This window comes from Heloderma suspectum, chromosome 7 (genome assembly GCF_057233095.1).
Source record: "Heloderma suspectum isolate Gila_16-S chromosome 7, 16-S_ref, whole genome shotgun sequence".
Classification (NCBI taxonomy): domain Eukaryota; kingdom Metazoa; phylum Chordata; class Lepidosauria; order Squamata; family Helodermatidae; genus Heloderma; species Heloderma suspectum.
In genome coordinates, this window is record NC_139464.1 from 101,247,757 (window position 1) to 101,268,679 (window position 20,923).

A 20,923-nucleotide genomic window follows, 5' to 3' on the forward strand; every position below is an offset into this window, starting at 1 on the left:
AAGGAGTACAGCAGGGTTGTATACTCTCACCCTACCTATTCAACCTGCATGCAGAACTCATCATGCGACGTGCTGGGCTTGATGAAGCCAAGGCTGGAGTTAAAATCGCTGGAAGAAACATTAACAATCTCAGATATGCAGATGATACCACTTTGATGGCTGAAAGCGAGGAGGAGCTGAGGAACCTTATGACGAAGGTGAAAGAAGAAAGTGCAGAAGCTGGGTTGCAGTTAAACCTCAAAAAAACCAAGATTATGGCAACCAGCTTGATTGATAACTGGCAAATAGAGGGAGAAAACGTGGAGGCAGTGACAGACTTTGTCTTTCTAGGCGCAAAGATTACTGCAGTCGCTGACTGCAGCCAGGAAATCAGAAGACGTTTACTTCTTGGGAGGAGAGCAATGACAAATCTTGATAAAATAGTTAAGAGCAGAGACATCACACTGACGACAAAGGTCCGCATAGTTTAAACAATGGTATTCCCTGTAGTAAGTAACCTATGGCTGCGAGAGCTGGACCATAAGGAAGGCTGAGCGAAGGAAGATAGATGCTTTTGAACTGTGGTGCTGGAGGAAAATTCTGAGAGTGCCTTGGACTGCAAGAAGATCAAACCAGTCCATACTCCAGGAAATAAAGCCAGACTGCTCACTTGAGGGAATGATATTAAAGGCAAACCTGAAGTACTTTGGCCACATCATGAGAAGACAGGATACCCTGGAGAAGATGCTAGGGAAAGTGGAAGGCAAAGGAAGAGGGGCTGACCAAGGGCAAGGTGGATGTATGATATTCTGGAGGTGACGGACTCGACCTTGGGGGAGGTGGGGGTGGCGACGGCCGACAGGAAGCTCTGGCGTGGGCTGGTCCACGAAGTCAGGAAGAGTCGGAGGCGACTGACGGAATAAACAACAACAACAAGTTCTACACTAGTACTTTTTATCAGTATTGAAGTGCACTGATAACTCTTGGGGCACATTATGCATTCTGTATGCCACTTTTCTAGCATTATTTACCACTTTTTATTCCAAATTATCCAAAATACCTCAACAGATGTCATTATGTGTGCTACAAGGTATAAATGTGCAAGAAGGATATAGCATCACCATGATGGGATCATATCAATACGACACAAGGTGTAGATCTTGCCCTGGTTAAGCAGATTACAGTGCACTTACATGTGCCCAAGTTTTGAACCATGGCCAATAATTTTAGGAAAAGAGTGCTTATTAGATTCTTCAACACTCTTAACATTGTATATAGCATTTGACTGTTGATGTAGAGAGGCAGATATTCTCCTGAGTGACAGCCACTTTTGACCATTCCTCATTGCTGCCTATCAGCTAGAAGGACCCTGCTCCTGGCTACCCAGCTGTTCAGAATATTTAATAGTGAAACAACCAGCTGAGTTTTCCCACTCAGTCTGCATCTTGGGTAGGAAGACCAATGGCAAGCAGGGCTGCCTGAAGTCCTGCTTCCTCTTTCCATACATAAGTACATTATAAAGGAGCTCCTTAGGCCTTTTCAAGCAAGTCAGTTTAAGGAGATCCCTCTCCCACCCTTTATACTAAGTTCATTGTTGCTAAATCATGTTTGGCCCGAGATGGCATTTTATTGGTAGTAACTTAAAGCCTCGTCAGTAGTATTCAGCAGCATGCTGGACATGCACACCAAGCCTCTGGATTTCTGCCTGGAATGTTGTGCCAAAATACAACCCAGCGCTGCCAGTCCTAAACACCATGGAGACACTGAAACAGCAACTGCGCACGCCATCACACCCATCTGTGGCTTAGATTGCACATCTCAGTTGCATTTACCTGTGCAGGCCAAACGTGCTTCCAACCTACAGCACAGTACAGACCATTTGGATCACTTGCACATCTACACATCTGAGCTAAAATGGAGAGCATTGGAATGCAAAACACCACGGTGGTGAGGAAGCACCGCTCAGCAGCACTTCACCCTCCCTCCCTCCCTCCCTCTGTCGCACATGTACATTTAGGTTCTTGGTTAAGTTCCAGTTCTCATCACCGTGCTGAGAAATGCTCCTAAGAGATTAGACAGGTGTGAGTTGCTGAAGGAATTCCAGCAAATTATTTTAATATATAAAATAGCTTGTTTTTAGAAAGCAGCTGTGAAAATTCCAGCCACTTTGCAGTGCTGCTGCTTTCCCGGGATTCTTCTCATATTTGGCATTTGAATAAATATTTTCTGAGCTGAAGCTGCATTTTGGATTGCAGGGTGGTTGTTTACCTTTTAAGTAGAATGATTACCATATAGTAGCTGCTGTTCCTTTTTTATGTTTTGCTTATCTTATACAACTATTTAATATTAGCTTCCTTATTTTTCTGTACTAGGAGTTTATTTTTCCATATGGAACAATGGGTTTGTCCCAAGAAAATGAGCTGCCAGCTGTGATTAGCAAAAAGCTTCTATGACTAGCAAAAAAAGCTGGAGGCTCTGGGGCTGGCAGGAGGCTGCCAAAATGACTACAGCCCAGGTTCTTTCATATATGCCAGAGCTGTAGCATTAACTGACATATCATGGTTGTGGCAAGCTTCATTATGGGTGCAGTTTGCCAGTGGAGGTGGGTGTAGCTCTAGCTGCCAAAGTTCATGAATGAGCCATATCTAAATGGCCTAATATGATGACGACATGTGTTACAGTGAGTGGAACTGCAGCTTGATCTGATATAGTACAGCACCCTTTCCCAACCTGGAACCAATGACCTAGGGAGGTGGCGGGCTCTCCCACACTGGAGGCTTTCAAGACAAGGCTGAACAGCCATCTGTCAGGGATGCTCTGACTTGGATTCTTGCATTGAGCAGGGGGTTGGATCATAGACTCATAGAATAGTAGGGTTGGAAGGGGCCTACAAGGCCATCCAGTCCAGCCCCCCGCTCAATGCAGGAATCCAAGTCAGAGCATCCCTGACAGATGGCTGTCCAGCCTCGTCTTGAACGCCTCCATTGTGGGAGAGCCCACCACCTCCCTAGGGAATTGGTTCCATTGTCGCAGTGCTCTGACAGTCAGGAGGTTTTTCCTGATGTTCAGCCGGAATCTGGCTTCCTGTAACTTGAGCCCATTATTCCGTGTCCTGCACTCTGGGATGATCAAGAAGAGAGCCTGGCCTTCCTCTCTGTGACAACCTTTCAAGTACTTGAAGAGCGCTATCATATCTCCCCTCAGTCTTCTCTTCTCAAGGCTAAACAGGCCCAGTTCTTTCAGTCTCTCTTCATACGGCTTTGTTTCCAGTCCTCTAATCATCTTTGTTGCCCTCCTCTGAACCCTCTCCAGTTTGTCTGCATCCTTCTTAAAGTGTGGTGCCCAGAACTGGACACAGTACTCCAGATGAGGCCTAACGAGTGCTGAGTAGAGGGGAACTAGCACTTCCCGGGATTTGGAAGCTATGCTTCTATGATTGCAGCCCAAAAGAGCATTTGCCTTTTTTGCAGCCACATCACATTGTTGGCTCATATTCAGTTTGTAATCGACAACAATTCCAAGATCCTTCTTGCTTGTAGTGTTGTTGAGCCACGTATCCCCCATCTTGTAACTGTGCATTTGGTTTCCTTTTCCTAGGTGCACAACTTGGCATTTATCCCTATTAAATGTAATTCTCTTGTTTTCTGCCCAGCGCTCCAGTCTATCCAGATCACTTTGAATTTTGTTTCTGTCTTCCAAAGTATGAGCTATCCCGCCCAATTTTGTGTCATCTGCAGATGTGATCAGCATTCCCTGCACCTCCTCCTCCAAGTCATTAATACAAATGTGGAAGAGCACTGGGCCCAGGACTGAGCCCCGTGGTACCCCACTCGTTACCTCTCCCCAGTTTGAGAAGGTCCCATTGATAAGCACTCTTTGAGTCCGATTCTGTAGCCAACTGTGGATCCACCGGATCGTTGTTTCATCTAGCCCACTTTGAGGTAGTTTGCTCATCAGGAGATCATGGGGCACTTTGTCAAAAGCTTTGCTGAAGTGGAGGTATATCATGTGTACAGCATTCCCACGGTCTACAAGGGAGGTGACTTGATCAAAAAATGAGATCAGATTTGTCTGGCAGGACTTGTTTTTGACAAATCCATGTCGGCTTCGAGTAATCACGGCATTGTTTTCAAGGTGCTTCCAGATGGATTGCTTTATCACCTGCTCCAGAATTTTCCCAGGGATTGATGTCAGACTGACTGGTCTGTAGTTCCCAGGTTCTTCTTTTTTACCCTTTTCGAAGATAGGGACAACATTAGCCCTCCTCCAGTCATCTGGCACTTCCCCCGTCCTCCATGATTTCTCAAAGAGAATAGACAGCGGATCTGAGAGTTCTTCTGCCAGTTCCTTTATGACTCTCGGATGCAGTTCATCTGGCCCTGGAGATTTGAACTCATTCAAAGTAATGAGATGTTCCTTGACCATATGCCTGTCGATCTCAAGCTGCAATCCTGCCCCTTCAGCCTGTACTTCGCCTTTGCCAGGGGGGTCATAGACCCTCTTTTTGAAGAAGACTGAGCCAAAGTAGGAATTGAGCACCTCTGCCTTTTCTTTGTCATCTGTTATCGTTTTGCCATACTTTTTTAATAGCTGAACCACCATTTCTTTCCTCTGCCTTTTACTATGCACGTAGCTGAAGAAAGCCTTTTTGTTGTTTTTAGCATCCCTCGCTAACCTCAGCTCGTTCTCAGCTTTAGCCTTCCTGACGCCATCCCTGCAATTCTGTGCTACCTGCCTGTACTCTTCCTTTGTTACTTGGCCTTCTTTCCACTTCCTGTATGTGTCCTTTTTTGTTTTCAGGTCATCCCTAAGCTTTTTGTGAAGCCACATTGGCTTCTTCTGTTGTCTTCCACCTTCTTGTTGGAATTGTTTGTGATTGTGCCTTGAGAATTAACCTTTTTTAAAAGCTCCCACCCATCCTGGACTCTTTTTCTCGTTAGCGTCGCTTGCCATGGGACCTTATTGATCATTGTTCTGAGTTTATGAAAATCAGCTTTCCTAAAATCCAGGGTACGCGTTTGACTACACTCGGCTTTTGCTTCCCTTAGAACCAAGAACTCAAGTGCAACATGGTCGCTTTCCCCCAGGGTCCTGTAACTGCTACTTGATCCACTAAGTCATCTCTGTTGGTTAGGATCAAGTCAAGGATAACCGATCCTCTAGTTCCTTCCTCTACTTTCTGTAGGAGGAAGTTATCCGCCACACAAGTCAGGAATTTCCTGGAGGGACCATGTTTTGCAGAATTTGTCTCCCAACAAATATCGGGGAAACTGAAGTTCCCCATTACTACTACATCATGCTTCCTTAAAACATTGGTATTTGCTTTTCAAAAGTTTCATCCCCGCCTTCTCCTTGTTTGGGTGGCCGGTAGTAGACTCCGACCACCAGGTACCTTTTATTCTTTGCTCCATTTATTTTGATCCAGATGCTCTCGATGGGGCTACCAAACTCATCCTCCTGTATTTCTGTGCAGAGATACGTATTTTTCACATACAGTGCAACCCCACCTCCCTTTCTGTTCCTCCTGTTCTTTTTGAACAAGTTATATCCTTCAATTGCTGCATTCCAGTCCTGAGAGTCATCCCACCAAGTCTCAGATATACCTATCAAGTCATAATTTCCCTCTTGTATTAAGAGTTCAAGTTCGTTCTGTTTGTTTCCCATACTCTGGGCAAAATAGACTCGATGGCCTTGTAGGCCCCTTCCAACCCTACTATTCTATGATTCTATGATGCCCTCAAGATGTTTTAAACTACAGCTCCCAGCATTCCTGACCATTGCCCATACTGGCTGGGGCTGATGGGAGTTGAAGTCCAAAACATCTGGAGGGCACCAGGTTGGGGAAGGCTGTAATACAGCCTTAGCTTTAGATTTATCAGAATGCTCCCCCCCCCCCACTCACACACACACACTCATTGCCAGTGACTTGTGTTGCCTACTGCCTTGGGCAGCTGTGAAGTTTTCAGCTCCTGAAGAAAAGCACCAAGAACCAAAACAGTCATAAACAAGCACCAATACTTCTACCTCTCCACCAGCTGTTTTAGTGTATAGACTATTTTATCTAGGCCTTTTTGAATATGCTATCTTATGTTATCTGTTTGATGGTTATTCATTTCTTCCCCTCTTAGTCACTGAACGTGCCAATCATGCTAAGGATAACTTATTTGAAGTTAATCTAGAGAAATATGATGGGTAAGTTCTCTTCTCTTTCTCGCATGACTCTCTTTTTCGAGAACCCGAGTTTGGTCATTTTATATTATTTCATATTGTGGTTGCATTGATCATTTTAATCTGTGTTTTTCTAGAAAATAATTTTAGTATAAAGATTACAGCAACAAAAAATTCTTTAGAGTTTTTAATTGCACTAATTTGTGGTGCATCCCAATTAATTGTTGTGCTCAGTTCTTATACAACTGGAATAGCTGCAGCCACATGCCTTGGTTTCTCTGTTTCCAAATTTTTATTTATTTATTATTGCATTTATATCCTGCCTTTTTTCCTCTTGCAAGGAACCCAAGGCGGCTTACGTTATCCTCCTGTAGCTGTATATGTAGCTGTATACCCAAATATCTGCTTAACCTCCATTCCCTGTCCATTCATTTACTCAAAAGTAAACCCCTAAGGAATCAGCTTTACTTTCTCATGAGAAAGCATGGTTAACATTTATAGTCTAAGAGTGCAGTCCAGAGAATGTGAGTTGTGCCTATGTCCTACTGAAACCAAAGAGGCATGCTCTTTTAGCTTCAGAGAGGTTTAGCAAACCTACCTTTTCCAAGATTGTTAGTAGAATGGTGCTTTTAATTTCTGAAAATGCCCAGTTGGTACCGCCCCTCTCAGAAATGTATCCTTAATGCACAACATTGCTCTCTTGTCCTCATGAACTCAACGTTGGCTTGTGTGCTGGAACTGGCTCGCCTTGTGGATTAAGGGGCTCTTCTAGATGAGGTTTTTATCGTGCCATCAACCTGCCTCATTCACAGAATATTACAGAGGGTCCAGATAACTACATCTTCAACTTGTGACCCCATGGTTTCCCCACAACTTCTCCCTTTTTTTTTTCTTACTGTGGAAGATGTGCTAAGGAAGAAAAGATGGAATAGCTGCACAATTACTTCTGATGCGTAGCGCTAGGATCCTTCCGTCTGGAAGCACACACATTGTAAGGGCATTATTGATTTCATTGAGATGAAACCATGGGCAGCCTGGGTGCCATAAGTCAGATAGTAAATGGGGCTTTGTGCCATGCCTGAACAGGAGCAGAAGGGCCTGCAGGCCTGCCATTGGCATGGAGCCAGCCCTGCTACACTCCAGCCTACCTCTCTAGCACTACACTGCTGCCTGACGCACACACATCCCCACCCCTCTTTCAGAAGACTAAAGAGCCAGCATGGTTAGGACTAAGCACCAGACGAAGACTGGGAGAACCAAGCTCAAATCCGCTCTCAGCCATGAAGCTCGCTGGGTGACCTTGAGACAGTCTCACCCTACCCTCCCTCACAAGGTTGTTGCGGGATAAAATGAGCAGCAGAAGAACCACATACATCAGCCTTCTCCAACCTGATGCCCTCTAGAGGTTTTAAACCACAACTCCCAGCATTCTTGACCATTGGCTATGCTAGCTGGGGCCCATGGGAGTTGAAGTCCAAAACATCTCGAGGGTACCAGGATGGGCAAGGCTGACATACATCATCCCTTGAGCTTCATGGAGGAAGGGGGGGCGGGATAGAAATGTAGTAATTAAACAAGATAGAAGCAAAATCACCCCAAGGCCTAGAGAGATGGATATGGAGTGCATACTAGAGTGAAGACTGGACTGGACTTTTGGCTCACATGCCAACGCCACTGGGCTAAATTAAGTACCAGTGTAGGCTTTTGGCTCTGATTTCGATGGGCTGTGAATCCATTCTGGGTTTTAGTCAGAACCAGCCAGAATTCTAAAGGAGCTATCCAAGGTACCAAACCTATTTGGGGGGTAGGGCTCAGCACCTTGGATAGCTTCTTTAGAGTTCTGGTTGGTTCTGACTAAAACCCAGGATGGATTCACAGCCCCTCCGAAATCAGAGCCACCAGCTTCCACTGCTAAGTACTCTACCTTGACTGACTGCAAAGCAAGCTGCTTGAATGTATCCTGTCATTGGGCAGTATCCAATGGCACTGCAGTGCTAGCACTAATGATGTTGTCCTAGCATCAGTTTGCACTAGCACAATATCATTAGTGCCAGAACAACATCATTTGGTTAGTGCCACCATTGGATACTAACCATTGCTTTTTTAAAACAAAATAAATTTTATTGATTACTGTCATTGCTTTCTGATCATTTTGGAAATGTGTGAGAAACAGTGATGGCTTGAGTATTGCCTAATGAAATGGAAGTTCCTCTCAACCCATAAATCTTAAGAGTAAAACTGTACAATGCCTAACAATAAGCTTTTATCAACTGCACAACACATGGAAATCTTTCCATGTTTACAGTCCTCACCAATATACTCTCAGTAAGTTTAGCCATTTCTAAAGACTCTTTGGGAAGAAATAAAACACACAAACTGATTTCGCTTCCATCCTCTCTGTCCGCACATACTGGCTTCAATATAGCAGATCCATGCATATATAGCAGGGCTTGTTTGTTGTATGCTGTGTGAGAAGGGAAAGAATTTCCTACACTCACAGATCTCCCCACCCCTGCAAAAGAGCTCTGTGTTGTAGGAACCTCATATATGAATGCTAATTTAGGACTTCCACAGTGCCCCTTCATACAGAAATTAATTAAACTGCCAGACACTCTGCTAATGCAAGGCTTTCTTACAAAGTCACGGATTCTTTGTGCGTTAATCCTTCCCTAATTACTACAACATCGAGTCAAATAGTATTGAGATTCCAATTACCCTGGGCATGGAGATTGTTGTAGGAGGGGACAGGCATCTTGTATCATCCTGGATGCGCTGAATATGTGGACATTGTAGTTGTTATAGACAGATTGGCTGGTGGTTACAAGCAGACAAATTGCTAGCATTCTGTACCAAACCGGTATCATTTCTAGCCACAGTCTTCGTCCTTTTTCCTCTCAACATGAGAAAGAGATTTGGATAGGCACTTGCAGAGGAGTTAAATCTGCACAGTGTACACTTGAAATGGAAGTCGAGCAAACACTTTCCCCTCTTGTAGGGGGGTCTAATGCAGTTGTGGTCAGGAAAAGCTTTTTAATTTATCTTTTCCAGCTATGACAAATATCTCACAGCAGTTGATAAGGCAACAAATGCAGAGCTAGATGAGTTGATGGCTTTCCTACCAACCAAATGTGGCCTGTAGAGTTCTGTCTCATTCTCTCACTGTAACATATAATGGCCAGTTATTGAACTGCTGGAGAATTCAGCAGTCTTTAATGAAATAAAGCTAGTTTCTGTTTAAAGAAGAGCAGTGACAGTAAACTTCACATGGATTGGGCTCCACCTGTCAGCTTGGCATCCCTTGAAAAGTTTCACCAATGACAACTTCCCCATTGTAGAAGTGGACTTGTTTTAATTGATGAGGGATTTCTCCCTCTCCCCCAGTCCCCCCAGTATATCTCTCTGGAATAAAAACAGTCTCACAGGGATTTTGTCCTGTGAGAGCCCTTTTTAAGTCTGGTTTGTTTTTGTTTTTTTGCTTTTAGCAAAAAGGTTTGGGGATCTGCTCTAACTTGAACATTAATCTCTAACAAGCCTTGTGGTTGCTCCCCATTAAATTAGCCCATCAGACTAATTGCATTTAGGGACATCTAAAATATGTGCGTCTCCCCCCCCCCCCTTTTGTCCAAGTCTGTTCTTCTGTCTCTGACACATCTCATGGGTTCAGTAACAAATCATGCTAAGTAAAGCAAGCACCTAAATATGCAATCAGGATTTTCTTATGAAGTAACACTAAATCATTAATACAGATTGCAGCCTACACACACTTATCTGGGAGTAAGCCCCATTGAATTTAGCGGAACTTACTTCTGAGTGGACATGTATACGATTGCAGCCTTAAGTGCTTATGATTAAGCAACAGTTGTTTGTCTACAACCTTCAGGGAAATTCTCCTGTTCAAGCACTATCTAAATGAATGGAGGACGCAAGAGCGCTTACTCTGTCCCCATTCATTCCAGTGGGGCTGAAACAGATGAGCATCCCACTGGAATGAATGGGGGACAGTGAGTATGTTTTCTTTCCTTTGAGTCCAGTCTTTCTTTACATAACTTAAATTGCTCAGGAAGGAAAATCCCAGTTTGCATAAATTCATGGGTACAACCTACCTCCCACTGAAGTCAGTGGCAAAATATCCATGGATTTCAGTGTGGCAAATTGTTCGCGCATATCCATGCTAAAGGAATACAGTCAATGCCAGAAAATTGCTGGAAACAATTTACTGACTGCTACTGAGCCTTAAATTACATTTATTTATTTATACCTCATCTTTCCGCCTCTCACAGGGCTTCTATGTCAGCTCACAACCACAAAGTAAAACTACATTCTAAACAAACAGAACAAGAAGTACAGACTGGTCCTGCTTCCTTTCAGAGCTACTTGTAAGAAGTAGCTCTGAAAGGAAACAGGGCCATGGCTGAGAGGCTGTCACAGGGTGGAGAACCTCAGGCTCAGGGGTAAATCCAGCCTTTCTGGGGGCCCAAGCCAGCCCCCTGGGTTTTACCAGATGGCCCCACCCCCTTTCCCCCAACCACAAATAGTTTGGTGGTTTCCCAGCTTTCGTGCTGTTTTTTCCCCATGCTAAAAGGTTGACATGCCTCTCTTAAGACTTGGTTACTGTTGGGAAGAGCTCCAGGCTAAAACATCCTGGCATTTTTCCCCCTGCCCACCCCTGGCAGCATCTCCAAAATGGAATTTGGCCCTCAAGTTGAAAGATGTTCCTCCTCCCTGTGGAGGGCCTGAAGGCCAACAAGGCACATCCCTTCCTTCTGCTAGTGCTGATGTGGAGACTTCCCTCATCATAGGTCCAGTCCACAGAGTGAGCAGCTTTCAAGTGTTTCCACTTTTTTGTGGAGCCACCATTTGTCAGCGGACCTCCCTCCCTTCTGCTGACCATAATGCATGAGGCAGCCCTCTGAAAGGATGACTTCCTGCATCATGTTGATTGTGGAAAATGCTCTTATTGCTGCATAATCCACCCACATGAGATGGCTACCTTCAGGGACTCTAAGATCACCCTAGCCAGCTGCTTTTCTAGGGACAGCTCCCACACAGCTCCCAGTAATGTTTACAGTGGCGAAAAAAGGTTTCTGAACCCCTTAGGATTGTCACGTATTTTCAACCTACAACGTTGTTAGATCTTAATCTAACCCCATAATTCTAGATAAACAATAGATAGCCTGATTAAACTAATGACATACGAACATGATGCTTTTTCAACATTTATTTATTCATAACTGATTCAGCATTCAATATCCATGTGTGAAAAAGTATGTGAACCTTTAGATTCAGGACCAGGTGGCACCCCCTTGTGCAGCAGTGACTTCAGGTAAGAGTTTCCTGTAACTGTTGGTCAGTCTCTCACATCGGTTTTGAAGAATATTGGCCCATTCCTTCTTACAGAACTCCTTCAACTCCATGACATTTGAGGGCTGCCTTGCATGGACAGCTTGCTTCAGGTCCTGCCACAACATTTCAATGGGGCTTAGGTCCAGACTTTGACTAGGCCATTCTAAAACATGGAATTTCTTCTTCCACAGCCAATCTTTTGTAGATCTGCTTGTATGTTTAGGATCCTTGCCTTGTTGCATGACCCACTTTCTGTTCAGCTTCAGCTCACAAACGAATGGCCTGACATTCTTCTCTAGGATCTTCTGATACACTGCAGAATTCATGGTTGTGTCAATGATGGCAAGCCACCCACATCCTGAAGCAGCAAAGCAGGCCCAAACCATCACATTCCCACCACCATCCTTGACAGTTGGGATAAGGTTCTTCTGTTTGAACTTAGTGTTTGTTTTTTGCCAAACGTAACATTTTTCATTGAGCCCAAAAAGTTCTACCTTTGACTCATCTATCCAGAAAACATTGTTCCAGAAGTCTTGGGGATCATCTGTGTGATATTTAGCGAACTTCAGATGGGCAGCAATGTTCTTTTTAGAGAGCAGTGGTTTCCTCCTGGCTAGTCTCCCATGAACACCATTCTTATTCAGTCTTTTCCTGATGGTTGAGTCATGAACACTCAGATTAGCCAAGGTGAGAGTGGCCTGCAGATTCTTGGATGTTACTCTGGGGTTTATTTTGACTTATAGAATCATAAAATAGTAGGGTTGGAAGGGTCCTACAAGGCCATCGAGTCCAACCCCCTGCACAATGCAGGAATCCAAGTCAGAGCATCCTTGACAGATGGCTGTCCAGCCTCGTCTTGCAACGCCTCCAGTGTGGGAGAGCCCACCACCTCCCTAGGGAATTGGTTCCATTGTCGCAGTGCTCTGACAGTCAGGAAGTTTTTCCTGATGTTCAGCCGGAATCTGGCTTCCTGTAACTTGAGCCCATACTTCCATGTTATGCACTCTGGGATGATCAAGAAGAGATCCTGGCCTTCCTCTCTGTGACAACCATTCAAGGACTTGAAGAGCACTATCCTATCTCCCCTCAGTCTTCTCTTCTCAAGGCTAAACAGGCCCAGTTCTTTCAGTCTCTCTTCATACGGCTTTGTTTCCAGTCCCCTGATCATCTTTGTTGCCCTCCTCTGAACCCTCTCCAGTTTGTCTGCACCCTTCTTAAAGTGTGGTGCCCAGAACTGGACACAGTACTCCAGATGAGGCCTAACCAGTGCTGAGTAGAGGGGAACTAGTACTTCCCGGGATTTGGAAGCTATGCTTCTATGAATGCAGCCCAAAAGAGCATTTGCCTTTTTTGCAGCCACATCACATGGTTGGATCATATTCAGCTTGTGATCTACAACAATTCCAAGATCCTTCTCGCTTGTAGTGCTGTTGAGCCACGTATCCCCCATCTTGTAATTGTGCATTTGGTTTCTTTTTCCTAGGTGCACAACTTGGCATTTATCCCTATTAAATGTCATTCTCTTGTTTTCTGCCCAGCGCTCCAATCTATCCAGATCACTTTGAATTTTGTTTCTGTCTTCCAAAGTATGAGCTATCCCGCCCAATTTGGTGTCATCTGCAAATCTGATCAGCATTCCCTGCACCTCCTCCTCCAAGTCATTAATAAAAATGTTGAAGAGCACTGGGCCCAGGACTGAGCCCTGCGGTACCCCACTCGTTACTTCTCCCCAGTTTGAGAAGGTCCCATTGATAAGCACTCTCTGAGTCCGATTCTGTAGCCAACTGTGGATCCACTGTATCGTTGGTTCACCTAGCCCACTTTGAGGTAGTTTGCTCATGAGGATATCATGGGGCACTTTGTCGAAAGCTTTGCTGAAGTGGAGGTATATCATGTGTACAGCATTCCCACGGTCTACAAGGGAGGTGACTTGATCAAAAAATGAGATCAGATTCGTCTGGCGGGACTTGTTCTTGACAAATCCATGTTGGCTTCGAGTAATCACGGCATTGTTTTCAAGGTGCTTCCAGATGGATTGCTTTATCACCTGCTCCAGAATTTTCCCAGGGATTGATGTCAGACTGACTGGTCTGTAGTTCCCAGGTTCCTCCTTTTTACCCTTTTCGAAGATAGGGACAACATTAGCCCTCCTCCAGTCATCTGGCACTTATCCCATCCTCCATGATTTCTCAAAGAGAATAGACAGCGGATCTGAGAGTTCTTCTGCCAGTTCCTTTATGACTCTAGGATGCAGTTCATCTAGCCGTGGATATTTGAACTCATTCAAAGTAATTAGGTATTCCTTGACCATATGCCTATTGATCTCAAGCTGCAATCCTGCCCCTTCAGCCTGTACTTCGCCTTTGCCAGGGGGGTCATAGACCCTCTTTTGGGAGAAGACTGAGACAAAGTAGGAACTGAGCACCTCTGCTTTTTCTTTGTCATCTGTTATCGTTTTGCCATCCTTATTTAAGAGCTGAACCACCATTTCTTTCCTCTGCCTTTTACTATGCACGTAGCTGAAGAAAGCCTTTTTGTTGTTTTTAGCATCCCTCGCTAACCTCAGCTCGCTCTCAGCTTTAGCCTTCCTGACACCATCCCTGCAATTCTGTGCTACCTGCCTGTACTCTTACTTTGTTACTTGGCCTTCTTTCCACTTCCTATGTGTGTCTTTTTTTTTGTTTCCAGGTCATCCCTAAGCTTTTTGTGAAGCCACATTGGCTTCTTCTGTTGTCTTCCACCTTCTTGTTGGAATTGTTTGTGATTGTGCCTTGAGAATTTCCTTTTTTAAAAGCTCCCACCCATCTTGGACTCCTTTTCTCGTTAGCATCGCTTGCCATGGGACCTTACTGATCATTGTTCTGAGTTTATTAAAATCAGCTTTCCTAAAATCCAGGGTATGTGTTTGACTACACTCGGCTTTTGCTTCCCTTAGAACCAAGAACTCAAGTGCAACATGGTCGCTTTCCCCCAGAGTTCCTGTAACTGCTACTTGATCCACTAAGTCATCTCTGTTGGTTAGGATCAAGTCAAGGATAACTGATCCTCTAGTTCCTTCGTCTACTTTCTGTAGGAGGAAGTTATCCACCACACAAGTCAGGAATTTCCTGGAGGGGCCATGTTTTGCAGAATTTGTCTCCCAACCATTATCAGGGAAACTGAAGTTCCCCATTACTACTACATCATGCTTCCTTAAAACATTGGCTATTTGCTTTTCAAAAGTTTCATCCTCGTCTTCTCCTTGGTTGGGTGGTTGGTAGTAGACACCGACCACCAGGTTCCTTTTATTCTTTGCTCCATTTATTTTGATCCAGATGCTGTCGATGGGGCGAACAAGCTCATCCTCCTGTATTTCTGCACAGAGTTATGTATTTTTCACATACAGTGCAACCCCACCTCCCTTTCTGTTCCTCCTGTTCTTTTTGAACAAGTTATATCCTTCAATTGCTGTATTCCAGTCATGAGAGTCACCCCACCAAGTCTCAGTTATACCTATCAAGTCATAATTTCCCTCCTGTATTAAGAGTTCAAGTTCGTTCTGTTTGTTTCCCATACTCTGGGCATTAGTATATAGACATAGAAGACCATGTGCTTCATAGTCTGGCTTTCTTCCTACATGTGTCTGAAGACTATTATTGGGCGCTATCAGAGCTGTTCTCTCTGTTGCAGTGCATGCGCCTACGTCCATTGTTACCCCCAACATTACATCTCCTTTCCCCATAGGATTCAGTTTAAAGCCCTTGTGATGAAGTTCTTCATGCTGTGGCCAAACACATTCTTCCCAGCCTTTGTGAGGTGCAGCCCGTCCCTTGCCAACAGTCCATCTTCCTGGAAGTACAGGCCATGGTCCCAGAATCCAAATCTCTCTTGTTGGCACCACCTTCGTAGCCAGTCATTCACCCAGAGTATTTTTCGTTCCCTTTCTATCCCTCTTCTAACTACTGGAAGGATGGATGAGAAAACTATCTGGGCCCCAAAGTTCTTGAGTTTCTTTCCCAAAGCTTCAAAGTCTGACGTGATCTCTTCGTAGCTCCGCTTGGCAGTATCATTTGTTCCCACGTGGATGAGAAGAAAGGGATGCCTGTCAGTGGGCTTTATGAGTGCAGGCAACCTTTCAGTCACGTCTCTAATCCGTCCTCCCAGGAGACAACATACTTGGCAAGTCCACGGGTCTTCGCGACATACTTGGGTCTCGATCCCACGCAGCAAGGAGTCTCCCACTACTACCACTCTTCTCTTCTTCTTCTTGTAGGCCTGGGTTTCATCGCCTCTGTTTGACTGACCTTCAGCCTCTTGCTCACTCTCATATAGGTTCCCCTGTGATTCTTCCACTGCTTCCACTGGTGCAGAGTGGCGTCTGGTTCTTCTTCTCCTGTCACCCTTTTCCAAGGAGTATCCTCTACTCCATTTTTCTTCACCTCAGCGTTTCCCACTGCCTCATCTTGCTGTTGCTCCTCAAGCTTCTGGTCTTCCCTTTGCTGCTGTAGTTCCCCCATTCTGTCCAAGAACTCTTCTTGTTCTCTTATTCCCCGGAGGGTCGACAGTCGCTGCTCCAGTCCACTTACTTTTTCTTCCAGCAGTGTGATCAACTTGCACTTGTTGCAGGTGTAGGCCATGTTGTTCTCAGGCAAGAAAACAAACATTGCACACACCTTGCAGGTCACCACCACTGGGGAATCTTGTCCTTCCATTGCCTCTTTTCCCTTTTTGTGTCTAGCTTTGTGATTGTTCTAGACTAGCCTGTGCCTGCTCTTCTACTCATTAGAGGTTAAAAGCAGAGTCCCACTGGTGTGGAAGTGCGTGTTACAAGACAAATAAATGAAAAAAAAGTTAGTTAAAAAATAAAATGAAATGAAAAAATGAAAAAAAAATTTAGGGCCTTCCCCTTGACCTCCCCTGCCGAACTTCCTGGATGATGCACCATTTTGTTCTTGGAAAGACTTTGGTAGGATGACCTCTCCTGAGCAGAGTGACTGTGGTCTTGAACCTTCTCCATTTGCATACTATCTGTCTGATAGTGGATTGATGGACCTCCAATCCTTAGAAATGGTTTTGTAACCCCTTCTAGACTGATGAGCAGCAATAACTGCTTTTCTGAAGTCTTCAGAGATGTTTTTTGGTTGTGGTATGACGTGTTTCCATACAACCATATGGATGGTGAAGACCAAACTCAGAAAGTTTCTGATCCTTTTATAGGGTGAGGCCTCCCAAACTCACCCCTGAAAGTCTATCTAATTACTTAAACATCTGATTCTAATTATTCCCTTTAATTGAACTGATGTAACCAGAGGTTCACATACCCTGACTCTTAAGTACTTATTGTTCACCTAATTTATACACTTTTATTTCACAAGACATGAAATTGGTTACTATAAACCTGTTGGATATTTAGAAAAGGACTGGTTTTGATTCATGAAGACTATCATGGTAAAACTATGGAATTTCCATAATTATCATTAGGATTCACAAACTTTTTCTCACCATTGTATATGACCCCACTAGCGTGGGAGCCCATGTTGCCTGTTCTGAGTCTGACAATGGAATCAACAGTTACGTGGGCAGGAAGGTGCCAATTATATCTGAAGAATTCTCTGCCCATGAGGTTGGGCTGTTTAAATGTTCTCCCAGCCATGCATACAGCTAGAGTAACATGTGAAGGCCCCCTCAGTCGCCACAGACACTGCCTTTTGCTATCTGAGGTAAATTCTCCAGAATGGCAGCCAAGCTGGGAGAGAAGAAGCAGTGGTGTGTGGTGATTATAAATGGTAACTAGGTGAGATCTACAATTAGAAGAGAAACTTTTCCACAGTGTGCGGTAACCATTTGGATGTCTGCCTTGTCTTCATGGTTTTGTTTCAGCTGATGTTTGTGATGCTACTCGCACAGGACAAGAAAAGCTAGGGGAAATTATCTTAAGATTACCCCACACACACACACACACACACACACACACAAAGAGTTGTCCACAGCTTCATTGTCTGAAATTACATTGTGAGTTGATTACTTCAAGTTACAGTATCTGCATTAAACGAACCTGAAAAACTTGATAGGGGAGTGTAAAGCAAAGACATATAAAATTAATAATACCTTTTACATTGGAACGTTTGACACATCCATTTATTTACTGTCAGCATGAGTTTTAATTTATGTATTTTCCGGCAGTGTTGTTTGTGTTGGTGGGGACGGAATGTTCAGTGAAGTGATGCATGGTCTGATTGGAAGAACACAGAAGGATTCTGGCATAGATCAAAATAATCCCAAAGCACCATTAGTCCAATGCAATATCAGAGTCGGCATAATCCCTGCTGGTAAGAATTGCAATATGGTTACCTTCCACCATACATTATTTTTATTATTAATTCATCAACGTTGGGCAAAACTGCACATTTTGGAGAACGAGAAGTATTGTTTTGTGGAATAGAACATGTTTACATAGGAACCTCAACGGATATTAAGGCGCCTAATCAAGAACCCATAATATTGGTACTAATGTTACTTAGACCAGTCCACGTGCACATCTGTGTAGAGATGAGCATGGGGAGGAAGGTTGGGAGATAGCCAATGGATTCAATCCTATTTCCCTCCATCTCAGCCTCCATGAGTTCCTCCAGACCTACAAATGGCTCTGTTCACAGTTCAGATGAATCCATAGAGGTCAGGAGCTGGAGCCAGCAAGTATGATCCCAGTCCTCTTCTTCTGCATGTTCATTCTACATGTGAGTAGTCATCCTATTGTAGCACAGTACAATTTCAAGGATAACAAGTAAGTGAAGTCATCGAACCTTCATGCAGTTCCAAGGACACTGCACCAGAGGTCTTCCCCTTCTCTTGGACAGGCCAGTTTATGCCACAAGAGACTTATGCAGGGTGGAAAGAAGATCCTGGAGTCCTAAAGCCAGGAAAAGCAACAGTCCTCCATCACTGTTCCCCTGGAGTTAGGGGAGTTTATGGCTAATAGGGCAGAGTAAGAATGCTATCCTGCATTCTCCATATGTTGTTTGAATTGATCCATAGAACTGTGCTTTGTTTCAGCTGAAAAGTTATCTGTTGTGTCCTTTGTGAAGATTTTAACAGCATCATATTTTTCATGGTTTGTTAGCACCCGTGATGTGCATTTTGCAGGATTGTCCATTCTTGCAAGAGCAAACCCATGTCCTCTCATTTATATGTAAAGGCAAAGCTTGTTTGTAGGTAGGGATTTTAAACTTGTGTCCGTCTCAAGTTCAGTGTAGATACCTAAAGACTTGTTAGAATTTATCTGAAAGAAAGGACTCGTGTCTTGGTTGATGTTGCTATGATTAGTTCACACTTTTTTGACTCTTTCACTCCTGTTATAAAAGCCCTTGACTGATCCATTGCTTATGTAATGATCCTTTTAAATGGGAAAATATCATTTGAAGGACAAGCTTATATTTTTATTTTGGCTGCAGTCCTATACCTAACCTGGGAGTAAACCTCCTTGAGTAGGCATGGATAGGATTGCACTGTTATTTAAATATGGATGGGATTTATACTCAGAAACTGCTCAAACAGTTTCCTAGGCCAGCTTACAACAAAGTTTAAAATATGATAAAACAAATTAAGACAAGAACATTAAAATAGTACTGTGGAAGAAAAGTCCGAAAGAAGCCAGCAGCAAGAGAACCAAACACAAAGCAGCATAAAGGCAATTTATAGAGGATTAAAAAGCCTGGAAACTAAAAAGTTCTTCATCTGCCACCAAAATTACATCAAGCTAGGCAAACCTACCTGGGGGGAGGATTTGACAGTTGGGGTGCCCCCACCAAGTAGGCCCTTTCCCCTGGACTTCAGATAGTGGGGGAACCCAAAGAAAGACTTCCATTCAAGATCTTAGTATATATGGAGAAATGTGGTCCTTCAGGTATCCCAGTCCCAAGCCAAGAAGGGCCCTAAATCTCAAAAAACAGGATTTTGAATTGAGCCCAGAAACAAACTGGGAACCCATGCGGTTGGTGAAGCACAAGCAAATGTGGTCATAATGCTGAAGCTAACAGCTTCGCAGCTGTATTTTAAACTAAGTACAGTTTCCAAATCTACATATATAGCACATATCCCTCTTTAAATACCCCATACCACCTAAATGCATATGCAGTAATTAACACTGAACCAGTGAGAGTTTGGGTGGTGGTGTTGTTTTTGCAATTTTATAGAGAAGTTTACAACTTAAGTTATGAAATCTTTCTTGCTCATGACTTACTTATCCTGTAGGCCGTTTTGCCCTAGTTGTCACTTAGGTTGTAAGCCTGTGTTTGGGCTATATCACCTCAACCATAGATGGGGACTTGAATACTCCTTCATACAGAAAAAAAATCTTGGCACATAAAAACCTAGATGTCAGGGTTAGGCTAGAATGTTTACCTGACATCTAGTTTTCCATCTGTAGGGAATGTTCTTCATATGGAGGAGCATTCAGTTATGTGAGCCCCCACCTGTAGTGTGAGGTGGGTACAGCCCAGACGCAGTTACCACCCCAATGAGAACTAGTCCTTTGTCCTCACTTTCCCTCCCCTCCCTCCACACTGTATTTTTTATAAACAGTGTCATTAAGATGGAGTCCTGCAAAGGACTGTGGAAAAGGGAAAGATAAAGAAGTGAGCATATGTCTGGCTTTAAGTCAGATAGGAATAACATAAATGAGAGGGAGTTACTGAGGCAAGTTCCCAGTTACTTCTCATTAGACACTGTGGGGGATTGTTGACCTTCTACTAACCAGACCTCCTGTTGGGCTCTCATTTTATCTTGTGCTATGTTTTCCAGGCAGCAGCATAGCCAGAGCCATGTGTCAGTAGACCTCTCAGGGGGCCATAACACATTAACACTTTTCATACAGGGAATATGTCTACGTAGGAAAATGCCTGAAACACACTTGTACATGATCACAATTCCACAGCTGTGTATTTGCTGCAGATAGCCAGAAATGCGATATATACATGCAGGAAAATGCATTCCTCTGCAATTGTTTGAGATATGCATGGCTTCCCCTATGCCATTTATATACTGACCTCCTCCCAAACCATTACAGCAATGCTTCTTTATTGCAAGAAGGGGAAAGAGAAACTCCAGAATGGACTCTTCATTTCCTGGAGGATTCAGATCATGTCTCTCCCCCTAACACACACACTAAGGAGGCTCAAAATGTCTGAAATGCAGGGCAATGTGTTTTCATTTTATTTATTTAGGGTCATCTTCTGGCCTTTCTTTTCAAAAGAAAGAAATAAACCAACATGGCTAGCAGAAATAGCATACGATTTAGCTGGTCTCAGCAGGCCCATAAAAGCACCTTCCTGTCTCTCCCTCCCCATCTGAAATCGAGGCTGTCAGCTGACAGACACTGGCCTGTCCCAGCAGAGTCTGCCTCATTGCCTATACCTCTCCTTTTACCAATTGCAGATACACTGGTCACTGATGGGCT

At 44.0% G+C, this 20,923-nt stretch overlaps 1 protein-coding gene across 4 annotated transcripts in view; it reads left to right on the plus strand.

Moving 5' to 3' along the window:
- The window catches only part of CERK (ceramide kinase), a 69,104-nt gene that overhangs the window by 32,153 nt on the left and 16,028 nt on the right, over positions 1 to 20,923 (plus strand). For all 4 annotated transcript variants that reach the window (XR_014784473.1, XM_084810972.1, XM_084810974.1 and 1 more), the window contains 2 exons: positions 6,108 to 6,171; positions 17,653 to 17,798. Coding sequence is in view for 3 of the 4 variants with exons in the window: in XM_084810972.1 (XP_084667098.1) it covers positions 6,108 to 6,171; positions 17,653 to 17,798 (210 nt within the window). In the remaining variant the exon portion in view is untranslated. The remainder of the gene's footprint in view (positions 1 to 6,107; positions 6,172 to 17,652; positions 17,799 to 20,923) is intronic.